The sequence below is a fragment of the Microtus oregoni genome, unplaced genomic scaffold (assembly GCF_018167655.1).
Source record: "Microtus oregoni isolate MIOR12 unplaced genomic scaffold, Mior012 000104F_ref0000108, whole genome shotgun sequence".
NCBI classification, from domain to species: domain Eukaryota; kingdom Metazoa; phylum Chordata; class Mammalia; order Rodentia; family Cricetidae; genus Microtus; species Microtus oregoni.
The window spans coordinates 2,308,835-2,324,055 of record NW_024544718.1 but is presented as its reverse complement, the minus strand read 5'-3'; the positions used below and the strand labels follow the sequence as shown (position 1 = coordinate 2,324,055).

Sequence of the window (15,221 nt, the reverse complement as noted above, 5' to 3'; positions counted from 1 at the left end):
ATGCTCCTTTCTCTTACTTCTCTCCACTCCTGTCAGTGCTCTTTGGCCTCCTAGACATTTACTTTTACTTCCATATCATATGTGTGTACATGATTTTATGTAGTAATATAAAATTTAGGAACTGCAAACAACAGAAAGCAAAAATATGTGTCTTCTGAGACAAACAACTTAAACTTTAACCTCGTATATTCAGCTCAACTTAGTCTATATATAACAAGAATTGGAGTGTGGTAGCTATGCCAACTACAGAGCCTAGAATAATGATGTCTTCTTGATATTCTAAAAATTAGTTGTTATTCAAAAATTCTTGTTAACCAAGTGTTAATGGTGATGCCCTATTGAGATAATTTACTGTGGGGCTAGTTCTATCAAAGAAAATAGCTTTAAAGGCTATCTTGGAGTAAGAGCAAGTTAAGATATTTTGGCTTGCTTAATGTCTTATTTGATATAAAGCCACTTTCTAGAGTGTTCTGATGTGGGCCCTTAAGCTGTTGGCAGCCACAAACAGCAGGCAACCTTGGGGAGTCTACAGCTGAAATCAACAATCCTCTTCAAGTCCACACACGGCAAGCTTTCAAAGGCTTAAATTTCATCCTGTAAATAAGCTTTCAAAACTATATCAGTTATCAAAATGATTTGAGTCTCTCTCATTTGACAGTAGTCCAGTGATGGAGTATTGAAAAGCAATAAATAAAATAGCATTTCTAGAATAAGGGCAATTTTTAATGCTAGCTAACAATTGTATAGACAAAACATCTGTTTTCTCTGATGCCATAACTTTTCATGTCCAGCTATAAATAATCTATATTGATATGGATTTTCCTTTGGTAATTTAAATTTAAGGTCAATTTTGTTATATGTATATGTATCTCTGATATTGATTAAGGTATTGTGATTGTGTAGTTCATTTTAAAATGTACTGTATAATTAGAAAATGTAGGTTGTTAATGGATAATCATCAATAATAGTCAAACTTGTAGTCAAGTTAGTTGGGTTTTCTGTATATATAGAGATATATTTCAGTTAGATAGGCATTCTTCATATCTTTCAAAGACTACAGAATATGGCATTTAATGTTTTAATAATTTAGAGCTTTTCACGTCTGCTCCTGGCAGCACCAATCTACTTCAAGAGGACGTGAAGAAAGAGGTACACTCATCCATTGCTGGTGGGAATGCAAACTTGTGCAACCACTTTGGAAATCAGTGTGGCTGTTTCTCAGGAAATTTGGGATCAACCTACCCCTGGACCCAGCAATACCACTCTTGGGAATATACCCAAGAGATGCCCTATCATACAACAAAAGTATATGCTCAACTATGTTCATAGCAGCATTGTTTGTAATAGCCAGAACCTGGAAACAACAGAGATGCCCTTCAATGGAAGAATGGATGAAGAAAGTATGGAATATATACATATTAGAGTACTACTCAGCAGTAAAAAAACAAGTACTTCTTGAATTTTGCATGCAAATGGAAGGAAATAGAAAACACTATGCTGAGAGAGGTAAGCATGACCCAAAAAGGAACATGGGATGTTACACACTCATATTTGGTTTCTAGCCATAAATAAAGGACATTGAGCCTATAATTAGTGATCCTAGAGAAGCTAAATAAGGAGAACCCAAAGAAAAACATATAGGCATCCTCCTGAATATTAACCTTTATCAGGCAATGAAAGGAGACAGAACAGAGACCCACATTGGAGCACCGGACAAAAATCTCAAGGTCCAAATCAGGAACAGAAGGAGAGAGAGCACAAGCAAGGAACCTAGGACCGCGAGGGGTGCACCCAAACACTGAGACAGTGGGGATGTTCTATCGGGAACTCACCAAGGCCAGCTGGCCTGGGTCTGAAAAAGCCTGGGATAAAACCGGACTCGCTGAACATAGCGGACAATGAGGACTATTGAGAACTCAAGAACAATGGCAATGGATTTTTGATCCTTACTGCATGTACTGGCTTTGTGGGAGCCTAGGCAGTTTGGATGCTCACCTTACTAGACCTGGCTGGAGGTGGGTGGTCCTTGGACTTCCCACAGGGCAGGGAACCCTGATTGCTCTTTGGGCTGACAAGGGAGGGGGACTTGATTGGGAGAGGGGGAGGGAAGTGGGAGGCGGTGGCGGGGAAGAGACAGAAATCTTTAATAAATAAATAAAGAAAAGAAAAAAGAAAAAAGAGGACGATGGGCATTGAAGAGGCTCCTTATGGAGTTTCATAGCCATTTGGGCAAGAAACTGCTCTTGTCTGGACTGTTGCATAAACTGGGCACAGAGAACCAGCAGAGAGAGGACTGCTGAACTTACCTAAAGGGGAGATGGTTTTCGGGGTTCCTGACTCATGAAAGAGTCTGTGAGACATTCTGCAGGACACAGCAGATAGTGACTGAACTGTCTTTGAAATTTCCTGCTTCATGGAAATGTTTGCTGGAAACTATGGGCCTGAAGACCAAAGATGGATGCCCCAACGGTACAAAGGAACTTTGGGTGACTGTCCAGACAGCGAGATGTCTCTGTCATTTCTAGAGTTTGGAAGTTGCTTATTTCTTGTTTACTTAGGTAATATTATATCCTTCTGGAGTCTTTGATGGAATTGAAGAATGGATTGTTATAGCTTTACTTAGTTATGATAAAAGATAAAATAGATATAAATATTGTAACTGTAATTCTTGCTTAATAACTGTTTTGTTATATGTAATTTTACTATGTTAAAGGTAAAGCCTTTCTTTTTTGTTTAAACAGAAAAGGGTGAAATGATGTGGGAAAGTCTTCTGTTTTATGTTGATTTCATTGATTAATAAAGAAACTGCCTTGGCCCTTTAATAGGATAAAAAATTAGGTAGGCGGAGTAAACAGATCAGAATGCTGGGATAAAGAAGCCAAGTCAGGCAGACGCCATAGCTCTTCTGTCTGAGATGGATACAGGTTAAGAATATTCCCTGTAAGACACCTCCTCATGGTGCTACACTCATTAGAAATGGGTTAATCAAGATATGAGAGTTAGCCAGTTATAGGCTAGAGCTAATGGGCCAAGCAGTGTTTAAAAGAATACAATTTGTGTGTTGTTATTTCGGGTTTAAAGCTAGCCATGCGGGAGCTGGATGGGAACGCAGCATGACATTCCATCTACATCCAGCTGTATCAATTTAATGGTAGCCATACACCATTATATTGTTATTTTTAAGAAATAAAAAGCAAAGGATACATTTCGATCTTAATTTATTTATTCTGCTTACTCATCTATAATAGTAGGAAAAAATACTAACTTCTTTGATCAGCCCAAAAGTAAATATCAAGTAAGAAAAATTTCTGAGAGGGTTGGACAGACGGACAGATGGACATACACACACACACAAACAAACACATTATAGGTAGACAGATGGACACAGATGGACAGGTAGAGTGAGGAAGTGACATGGAAAAATGTGCAGCTGTGATCAACCATTTGTTGTGACGAGGTAGGCCAGAATCTGTGGCCTAGAGTCTTCCAGCCCATGGCTTCTTTGGGCTATTTTAAGGAATAACACCAATGAGAAGAAAGAGCATTTTGCTGAAATACAGCATCACGGCTGAATTACAATTGTTGTCTACTAGAGTAATAACAATGCTTGAGAGAACATAGTACCAGTATTTAGTATTTTCCAAAGGTTATTTTTTTTAATCGATCGACACTTTGGATCAATACAGTAACTGCATGACTTAAGCCAGGTTCATTGTCACAATTTTATAGACAAGAAAATGGAAGCTCAGAGAAATGTGACTTCTCCAAGATCACAGGCAGATAATATAGTGGAGATATCAGGATTAGAATCTACAGACTGCAACTTGTTCAAGTTCCTTTCCTATCATACTATCCTGCACTTCTCTTTCACTTAGGAAGACAGGAATACTAGGGAAAGAAGGGTGTGGAGAGACATTAATTTATTTTTTTCATTGATTCCTGAGGTTGATCCTATAGGAAGAGAACAAAATGTTTAAAAAATAGTATTTGTAAACTATGGAAACTCCTTGATAATCCTTGGTATACATTATCAGATTTTAAGACCTCACGAGCCCCTGAATACATTCTATAGTTCATGTAGTTCCCTGCAAGAGATGGCTAAGCAAGTCACTCAGAGCAATTATGACTTCAGAGAATGGGCTTAATCAGGAAATATTGACACAGATTTCTGTAAGTATTGTGCCTCAGAATATACAAGGAAATGATCATGCTTTTCTTATAGAACAACAAGGACCCCGAAATCACAGATACTCAAAAACTATTCAGAAAAATTCTGACCAACTCAAGAGAAATGAATTTAATATAGATATGTAGAACAGAAGCTGGCTGCTCATGCAGAGAACCGGGGTTCAATTCTCAGCAACCACATGACATCTAATAACATTCTGTATTGCCAGTTTCAGGGGACTTGACACCAATTCTGATTTCCATGGGAACTGCACACACATGGTGCATAGTCAGACACACTTGCAGGAAAAGCATCTATGCTAATAAAATTTTAAATATAAAACAAAAAGAAATTCATTTTCAAGATTTGTTATAACATCACAAGATTTATATTGGAGAGAAAATAACCTTGTGTTTGTGATTGCTATTTACGAATCAATGCCTTCACTTAGAGTACTCAGAATTGAGAAACAGATGAATCCAAACATTTTTAAATTGTGGGTTAGAAATACATTCTGGAGACAGATGTATTTTTAAAAGAGAAGTTAATGTTTATTATGTTAATTAATTAATTTTACATGTATGTGTGGGTACCTGAGTGTAATGTAGTACAATGCACGCATGGATGTACCCTCAGAGGTCAGAAGAAGGTGTCAGATCAGCTGCAATAGGAGTTGCACGTGATTGTGAGCTGCCCAGTGTGGGAATTAAACCTAGGTCTTTCGTAAGAGCAGCAAATGCTCTTTAGTGCTGAGCCAGTTCTCCAGTCCCCATTCTCTCTCCATATATAAAAAATATGTATATATATATGTGTGTGTGTGTGTGTGTGTGTGTGTGTGTGTGCGTGCACACATGCCTGTGTGTGTGCGCATGCACACGTGTGAAGGGAAGAGAATAAGTTTTAGGAGTCAGTTCTCTCCTCCTGTCAAATGTAGGCACAGAACATTAAACTCAGGTCTTCAGGCTTGGCAGCAAGTGCCTTTACTCTTTGAGTCATCTTTATGGCTCTGCTTTCTCTTGAAGGCAAGATAGACAGTGCCTATATTATGCTTCTAATCACCTAGTTTAAGAGACCAATGGACCAGGAAAGTAAGTGTCTTAGTTCTGGATTCTATTGGTATAATAAAACATCATGATGAAAAGCAACTTGGGGAGAAAAGGATTTATTTCTTCTTCCACCTCTCAGGTCACACTCCATGACTGTGGGACAGCCAGGACAGGCAGTCAGGTCAGGATCCTGGAAGTAGGAACTGCAGCAGAGGGCATGAAAGAATGCTACTTAGTGGCTTGCTCTTCATGGCTTGTTCAACTTGCTTGCTCACCAGCCCACAGTGAACTAGGCCCTCCCACATCAATCCTTAATCATTAATACCTCACGGACTTGCCTACAGGTCAGTATTATGGAAATATTTCCTCAGCTAATATTCTCTCTTTTGGGGAGAAATGCTGTCAATCTTATATAAAAATCTAGGAACCCACCACATCACCCTATATGTGCTCACCCTTATCTATCGCCTATAAATCTATCAGCTCCTTTACCAAAATTTCTCTGTAAGCTTCCCTGAGGCCTTGTTCATGTTATCATTCTTTTCAACTGCGTATAAAAAACTTACTGAATAACTGTAAAATAGCTGGGGATTGAAGCAGTCTGAGGACTATAGGTTACAAAACTAAAACAAATTTCAAACTGTTGTTTCCTGCTATGTTTGAAAGGTTTCTGTTTTTAGTGTCTGTGTGTATGTGTGCGTGTATGTATAACACATGCACCTGCTGAAAAAAAAGTGGAGGTCAGAGAACAATTTGCAGAATTGGGTTCTTTCCTTCTGTCATGTGGACCCCTGGGGTGAACTCAGACTGTCAGCCTTGTAGTAAGCACCGTTAACTGGGGAGCCATCCTGCTCGCCCTTCTTCCTGTTTTGAATCTTTGAAAAATGTTTTCCTTCTGAAATAATTTCTTAACTACTTAAGGCAAATCACTTTTCTTTGACACTTGTGAGGGAAACGAGATAGGTATCTTAATTTGTACTATAACATATCAAATAACTATGGATTTAATATTAATTGCTGATAGACTCACTTTTTTTTTCTTTATTTGTATAAAACAGTCAGCTCATTATCTTGAGATAGTGATGTTGAATTATATCTGTTTGGCAGGCTAAACAGGCAACCCAAATTTAACAGGCCTAAATAAATTCTTTTATGTTTTGGTCTTTTTAATTAAAAATATTAATATATATTCATTGTACATTGTGACTAGTTTCAGAAAGACAATTTCTTTAAGTATGTCATGTACTTTGGCTGCATTCATCACTGGTACTCTCCCTCTTCTACCCATCCCCTCTTCTCCCGCTAGTCTAACTTCTAAATCCTGAACTCACTCCCCACACCTCTATATATCTCCTCCCCTTTCTTCTCCACCTCAGAAATAGCAAATTCTACTCATTTCGTTCTTTATATACCAAACTCTCGAGGTCATTCTCAGCTCTTCTCCGTCTTTCATATTCTTTGATAAATCTCAAAATCTGATTAGCCATTTCTTCAAAATCCTTCTAGAATCATACCATTTCCTACCAACTATTCTGCTTCCACGCTATTCTAAGCCACTATCATCTCTTGCCTGGATATTGTCCCCTTTGGGTCTCCCTTTTCCTACTCTTTCTAAATCATTTTCAATAGAGAAGTCAGAAGGATTCTGTTAAAATGCAAGTCAAATCTTGTCATTCCTCTTCAGACTCATTCAATATCCCCCCACTGCATGAGGAATAAGAAACTAGGACCAAGAAGCCAGTAAAGACCCTGGCTCCCCAGGCTCTCAAGGCTGTAGAGTGACTTTTACTGCCTGCCCTCATTGCCTTTATTTCTCTTACTCTCCTCCCAGTCCTTCTGATCTTCCTGAAACACACCATGCATTCTCTGTTTCAGGGGAGGTTTGTTTTGTTTTGATTCTGGCTGCCTTTTCCCCTCAGAAATCTACTTGGCTTACCTTCATTTCCCTCAGGTCCTTCTCAACTGCTCCCTTATCACAGAGCCCGCCCTTGATCACCTTATAGTATACCCTATTATTACCAGTCTCCCTGTCTCATTGCTGTAGGTTTCCTCACAGCACTTATCAACACAAACTTTGTTTTCTGTTTATCTGTGCTATCGAAGTAAAGCCCCCTGGGGAACAAGAAATATTCATTGAGGTCTGTCATGTACCAAGTTCTTTTCTAAGCAGTAAGAATATAGACATTAACCAAACAAACACAGATATTCTTACCGCTTCTAGCCTAGTGTGATATAAATTGGTTGTATTTACTCAGTAAATATTTGAAGGATGTGTTGGAAAAACACAGTACATAGTTGGCAGAATAACAAGAATGGCTTTCAAAAGGAGACTTGGATTGGCTTGTCACCTTTTAACCAAATGAGACACTCATCACATCAAAAGAAATGGTTTTATAGCCTCTTAGGTGAAAGGTTAAATATCGTAGACAATTCTATGATCTCCAGGTATGCTTTATCCTTAACTCTAAGGCAGTACTAGCCCTGTATCTTCAATTGATTCCACTTTTTGGAACTGCTTCAATCATTGGTCCCTACTTACATTGACAAATGTCAGCTTAAAAATCTCATTTTCATCTTTATAAAATCATATTGCTTTGTAACCCCCTATAGACACATATCATCAGCAGATGTAGCCAGACACACTGTCTTTGAATCCAGATGGCTTTTCAACAGCCCAGAGCTATGTTTCCTATAAACCTCTGGCCAAAGGGGTAGTGTTCTCTCAACTGACAGAGTAACATTGAAATACAGCGATTCAAAGACCTTGCCCAGGAGCTACCTCAACATTTTGTCATCCAACTGAATATACTACTAGTTAACTCAAAGCTATTACACCCACAATGGCAATGGTTTTCACGGGTAAATCACTGCCTAGCTGAAGGGATAGTAAACACTGTCGAGTTCTATTACAACACAGTGAGGCAAATATTATACCAAATTCTAAAGTCATATAAAAAGAACTGGATCCTTGTCCTCAAGGAACTTACAGAGTAATGATACATGCTTTAGTTTATATTTGGACATAGTAACAGATACCAAAATTGTTATAATTATCATTGGAAATAATGTACCATATAAATGATAGACTGACAAAATACTATCAGTTCCAAAAATAGGATTAAATTATCTTCGTGGACATGGCAAATATGTTATGTCCTCAGGAGAGAGGAAGTCTTTAGGGAGAGTGCCCTTAAGGGACATAAATGCTACCATGGTCCTCAGCTACCATGGTCCTCCAAGCATACTGAAAAGGGACTGGGGGTATCTGGGGTTAGAGGATCCTTCCATTGTTAGTTCTATGGCAAAGGACTGCTCAGCAGGGTAGGCTGGAGAAATCAGTGATCTTTGGATAACACAAGAGCACTAAAGAGTGTTTTTATTAACATTTCAAAAGTCAGAGTGATAAAGGATCACTTGAGTAGACTCACCATCTGCTCCTTCACCACTTTTGCTTCTTTTATTGCGGCGAACACGCCTACTTTCCTCTTCAGAATATGCCTTTTCATCAGGAAAGAAGAAATTCAGGAGGGCCATCTGTAAAATTAATAAGTAGATATGTCTTATGTTAGCTATAGCCAACATAAGAAACCAACTAGCTGTCTTTCAACAGATAGTCCTTCTTTACCTTAAATTCAATATATCTAAAATCTGAGCTCATCTTTCCTTCCACTTTTCCAATGAATGGAATCATTACTCCCACTTTTCCAATCATGGAATCATTATTATTCTAATCATGTAGGCATGAAACTTGTTAATCGCCAAAGCCTCTCTATTCACTCTGAATAGCTATGAGAAATCCCTTAGGTTACATCTGTCCACAAACTTCTAATACTCCTCCTACATTGCTGATGGCTATCCAGAACTAGCCTTGGATTTTCTATTACCCCTTGGACTTTATTATCATATACATCGGATTTTGCCATATTTCTTACTTTTGCTCTGCTTTTAATTTGTTTCTAGAGTGGGGAGAACCCAACTGTGAGGTGTCATGTATGTCAACTCTCTTCTAGGAGTTAAGTCATGATAAAGTGCACACTAGTTCACTGCCTTTCCCAACCCCCATCAGAACATGTGCTCTATAAGACTCAGTTCAATGAAAAACAACAACAGTAGACTATTTTTCCTATTCTGTTAGTTTTAAAAGGAAACCTAAACTAGTTATCACTCAGTTACTAAGATTTTATACAGTAATGTATCTGAAAAAAGTAAGTCTTGCATTAAAAGGTCCTCATTCTAATATTTGGTCCTCTAATGTCTTATAACTATTGCTTATGGCAACATAATATGTTTTTTATGTGAATGGATCTGCTTTCACTAACAATAATCATAGCTTAAGTATATCCTTGAGGTGAAAAGATGTGCCTAAGGTAAACAATGGACAGAGTTTTAGACTTGAGTGATTCTAAACTCAATGCTATTACTTGCTATCCATGTAACCTTGAACAAGTTTCTTTAGTTTTAATTTCCTCATTTGAAAACAGGGATGATAATAGCACTTTACTCATAAAGCAGTTGTAGGATCATCACAGTAACCATTTCATGTAATACACACTCAATAAGTGTTAGATATTGCTATTTTAAGTACATTATTTTGAAACATTCTATTGTCATTTGGAAAAAATAATAATCCCAGTGTCCTCATGTCTGGTGAATTTCTAGTTAAAAAACTGGGTTGGACCCAAGAAAACCCTAACAGTCTACACAAACTTTCTTCAAATACCTATGATTTATTGTTTGTGTTAAGGCACAGACATCTAGGAGGATACATTCACTGATTAACTATCAAACAATAAATGAATATGTGTAATCTATAGATTATTAATCATATCACATTTAAAAACATTTAGGATGATCCACTTGAAATAGTCATTTTCCAGAAAGCCCCCAGACTCTCCTAAAACAATATAGGCTGTTGCCATTGCTCTTGGTTACCTTCTAGAACTAGATGGTTAAGACCCTATTGCTGAATACAGCACACACTTAGGTTAGGGGACACACAGAATCAATCTGAAAATGGGTTAGAAGCATCCTCCCTGCTGCCTAACATTTATAGTACTGGAAGTTGCTATGCAGGCTGTTTAGGAAGAAAAATTATCATCAATGGTCTTTGTCACCCTACACATAAAAAACTGACCATTAAGATAAGATATGTCCACTGGTGCAATAGTTGACGGCAACCAATAGCTTTTTGATTGGATTTGAGGCCAACCCCACAGGAGGAAATGCATGCCTGGTAGTTGAAACCCGGCCAAAAGCCCATGGTTGGGGAAGTCACAGGTCCTAGGGGGAAGCTTACTATCTTGATTTGCTAAATGAACATGCACCTAAATTGCCTTCTAAGTATTACTGATATCTATAGACTAGTAGTTCTCTCAGTCTTTAGAGAAGGTTTGGTTCAGTAGGTAGAAGTTAGTGCAGTGACTCATAACTGGCTAAAATGTAGATAAAAGTGACTGTTGAGTGCTTATTCCTAAACAGGACTCTACATTACTCTCTCCAAGGTCCAGGCAACATCTTAGCTAGAAGATGGGGAAGAGTGTTGTGAAATATTGCCTTCTGTATATGACATGCCCATTATATATATATGAACATATAGTAGCTGTGGTAATCAACACAAGATTGGGTCCTTCAATATTCCATTATGTATGGGGAGAGGCTCATGAGATTCCAGCACCCTCCCTGAGGAACTATTGGCAGTTAATGGCTGTTGGGAGAAGGAGAGTTTTTTTTCTTCAGTAGTATAGACTCTGGTAAGTTGCCATAGTCCAGTAAATCCAGCCCAATTAAACTCAGTGTATCACAAATTAGACATGAAAGTTGGAGGGGGACCAGCTCGGAGGAAGAATGGAGTCATCAGGAGTGGGAATAAGAGAGGATAACAGAAAGAGAACTGTAAACAGAGACTGTACTTTTGTTTCCTGGCCACCCAGACCCGAATAATCACACAGAAACTATATTAATTACAGCACAGTTTGGTCAATGGCTTAGGCATAGTCCTAGCAAGCTCTTACATCTTAAATTAACCCATTTCTATCACTTTATATTTTTCCATGAGGCTTGTAGTTTACCAGTAAGGTTCTGTGGTATCTTTCTCCTTCAGCAGCTACATGGCAACCAACTGCCTAACTTTGCCTTCTTTTTCCCTGCTTTCATTTTAGTCTCCCTGTCTACCTATACTCTGTCCTGCCATAGGCCAAAGCAGCTTCTTTATTAACCAATGGCAATAAAACATATTCACAGCATACAGAAAGGACTCCTACATCAGAGAATATGATTATAGTACATTGTATATATGTAAGAAATTGTCAAAAAATAAAAAAGTTAACACACACATTTTTGTATGCAAAATAATTGGGGTTTGGGAGATAGCTCAGTTGGTCAGGAAACCATGAGGACCTAAATTCAATCTTCAGGCCACACATAAAATAGCTAAATGCAGTAGTCTGCACTTGTAATTCCAATACTGGGGAGCTTCCACATGCACACATTCACACATGCATCTATACACACACATGCACCCACAGAATACACACACACACACAATTGAATATCAGAAGTTTCACATGTTTCAAATGATTAGTATTTTGGAGTCACTAGACTGGAATATAAAATGTAGTTTCCTGTAGAATCGGCATAAATCTGGTCAGGCCCACAGAAATGTAACTTAAACAACCATATAAATAAGCTAATATAACACTAGTAATATAAAATCAAATTAGGATTTAAAATAAAATCTCAAACACACCTGGTGTGGTAGCCAATATTTGTAATCCCAGCATGCTGGAAGCTGAGGCAGAAGATAATGAACCAAAGTCAGGCTATGTTACTTAATAAAACCTGGTCTGGAAACCCAAACAAACAAAATAGAAACTCAAACAAACCCTCAAACCAGAAAGACTACCAATAATCTTGGGATAGAACAAGCTTTTGTTTTTGATTTTTTTTATAACTTTGAGTAATAGAACTTGGGCTATCATGGATAGAATTTAGTTTTACTTTTTACTTGCAGAATAAGTGTAGGCCTATTTGCTTGTACACTAAATGAGCCCAGTCTACTATCCTGAGGGGCTTTTGGTTTTATAATTTCATTACAGATAAATACATGCTTCGTTAAAAAGGAGCCTAAGATTGTCTGGGGGCAAAGAGGAAGCACCTAATATAGATTGCTAATAAATGAGGCTTCTTAGAGGAGATGTTAACATTACAAGTCCTGAATGATGTCAAGGATTTAGTGACAAATGGGAAATAAAAAAGTGCTGTGTTTAAAGTCTCAGATGCCCCTCAACCAAGAACGGCTAAAGAAAATGTAGTACATTCACACAATGGCATATTACTCATCTGTTAAAAACAGTGAGACATCATGAGATTTGTAGACAAATGGATGGAACTAGGAAAAATCATCCTGAGTGAGGTAACTCAGACCCAGAAAGACAAACACAGTATGTACTCACTCATAAGTGGATATTAGATAAAAAGCAAAGGACAACCAGGCTACAATCCTTAGTCAAAGAGAAGCTAAGTAACAAGAAGGACTCTAAGAGGAATGCACCGATTGCCCTGTGAAGAAGAAATAGATGAGATGTCCTGGGTAAACTGTGGGTGGGGGAAGAGGGGAGAGGATGGGGGAGGGGAACACGAGGAATCAGGAGGGTCGAGTTGGGGGTAGGACAGAGGGGAGAGTAATGAAAGTGATACCTTGATAGAGAGGTCAATTATGAGGTTAGGGAGAAACTTGGTGCCAGGGAAAATCCCAGGAACCCACAAGGATGACCCCCGTTAAGACTCCTCACAATAGGAGAGACAGTGCCTAAACTGGTCTTCACCCTGTAAGCATACTGGTGACTATCCTAAATGTCACCATAGAGTCTTCATCTATTAACTGATGGAAGCAGATGCAGAGATCCACAGCTAAGCATTGGGCTAAGCTCCAGAAGTCCAGTCAAAGAGAGGGAGGAGGGGTTATATGAATGGGGGAGGGGATAGAGTGTCAACATCATGATGGGAAAACCCACAGAGATAGCTGATCTGAGCTTGTGGGAGATCATGGACTCTGGACCAACAGTTAGGGAGCCAGCATAGGACTGACCTAGGACCTCTGCATCTGGGTGACAATTGTGTAGGTTCGTCTTTTGTAGGGCCTCTAGCAGTGGGACCAGGATCTGTACCTGATGCATGAGCTGGTTCTTTGGAACCTACTGGGATGCCCTGCCCCGCCTTGATACAAGGGGGAGGGGCTTGTTCCTGCCTCAACTTGATTTACCATGCTTTGTTTACTCCCATGGAGGCTTTACTCCTTCTGAATGGAGTTGGAGGAGGAGTGGATGGAAGTGGGGTAGAAGGCAGGTAGGGGGAGGGAATGGGAGGAGAGGAGGGAAGGGAAACTGTGGTTGGTATGTAAAATAAATAAATAAATTTTGTTTTAAAGTTTATTTTTGATGATTTCATACATGTATATAATGTATTTTCATTATATTCATCTCATTCCCTTCTTTTATCTTCTTCCCATTCCCTCTGAAACTCCTTTTTCCAACATGCCTTCTTCCTAGTGTCATTCCTTTCTTTTTCTTATTTCTTTTTCTAATTCTTTTGAGCTTTATTAGGGTTGCTTGCACATGCATGAGTATGATGTTACTAATGTAGCCTGGGGTCCCTACCAGTGGCTAAATCCCTGAAGAAAAACGGGTCCTCCAGAAGCCATTAACTGCCAATAGCTCCTAAGATGCTGGAATGTTAATGGGTCCAGTTTAGTTCAGGTCCTATGTAGGTAACCACAGATGCTATGAATATGAGTGATATATCCATGTTCTGTCTAGAAAATAATGTTTCCCAGCCCTCTGGCTCTTATGTTTTTTCACCCCACTCTTTTCAAGATGGTCCCCGAGCTTTTAGCATAGGGGCTATTATTCTTTCCTAAGTGCATCCTCCTACTGATGTACATATGGGTTACTTCCAGTTCTGACTATAACAAATAAAGCTGATGCGAACATTGATGTGTAAGTTTTGTGTGAATATGTCTTCATATTTTTTGGAAGGAACCTAAGAATGGAACTTCTGGGTTATATGATGTGTCAAACAGCTTTCTAGAGTGATTGCAGTGTTTTTTGTGCCCACCAACAAAGTTTGTGAATCCCAGTATTCTCCATCTTCACCAATATTTGGTAATGTCAGTTATTTTTATTTTATTCATTCTAGTAGATAAATAGTATTTCATTGCAGCTGTTTTTTGAGTTTTTAAATGTCTTTTCTGTCACCTTGCTGTCAACTAACAGATTTCAAGTCACCCACCTATGACATATTTTTTAGATCCTTCAAATTTGCTGCTACAGGCTTGACATCTAATTAAAACACCAATTAAGCTCATGTAAAAATAATAAACAGGCAGCAAATGTAGTTTTGAATGGTGCTTTCTGCAAGATGCACATTGACTGGGTTAGAGATCACTTGTTTTCTGCTTGAATTGTGGCTATAATATGAGTCTGTCTATACCCAAATACTGGAAGGTTAAGTTATTACAATATGATGCTTGTACTCATAAATACAACTTCTGTGTGAGGTCTGGTATGGAGTTTTGTGCTTTCTTATAACTTGGTGGTGGCAAAAGAGAAGTTGTTCACATGTTAACTGTTCCCAAGAAGTGTCTGGTGACAGCTTGCAAGAATTCAAGCTTCTAGAACAGGAGCAATGGGGGAGAAAGGAACTTATGCAGACGGCAGAAACAATTCCAGCTTCCATGGGTATAGGAGTATCTCAAAATCCCTCAAGAGGAGCTTTGAAGGTACAGGATATTCATAAGTCAAGTGTTCATTAGAAAGGGACTGCTTGAATATGAAAATTCTTTGAATAGGTTATATTTTCTCAGACACGAGAAGAAAACAACACAAAACCCCTTTTTAATCAAAATGATTCCCTATTCACAGTGCCCTATTTGAGTCTCAATTAGACAGGAGTGAAAATTATACTCTATATAGCATAATGGTAAAGACAAAAAAATCAGTAGCTTCTCATAC

At 38.5% G+C, this 15,221-nt stretch overlaps 1 protein-coding gene across 7 annotated transcripts in view; it reads right to left on the bottom strand.

The window, feature by feature from the left end:
• The window catches only part of LOC121443314 (ectodysplasin-A-like), a 375,654-nt gene that overhangs the window by 78,865 nt on the left and 281,568 nt on the right, over positions 1 to 15,221 (bottom strand). For all 7 annotated transcript variants that reach the window (XM_041645022.1, XM_041645025.1, XM_041645029.1 and 4 more), the window contains exon 2: positions 8,643 to 8,748. In XM_041645022.1, the coding sequence (XP_041500956.1) occupies positions 8,643 to 8,748 (106 nt within the window). The remainder of the gene's footprint in view (positions 1 to 8,642; positions 8,749 to 15,221) is intronic.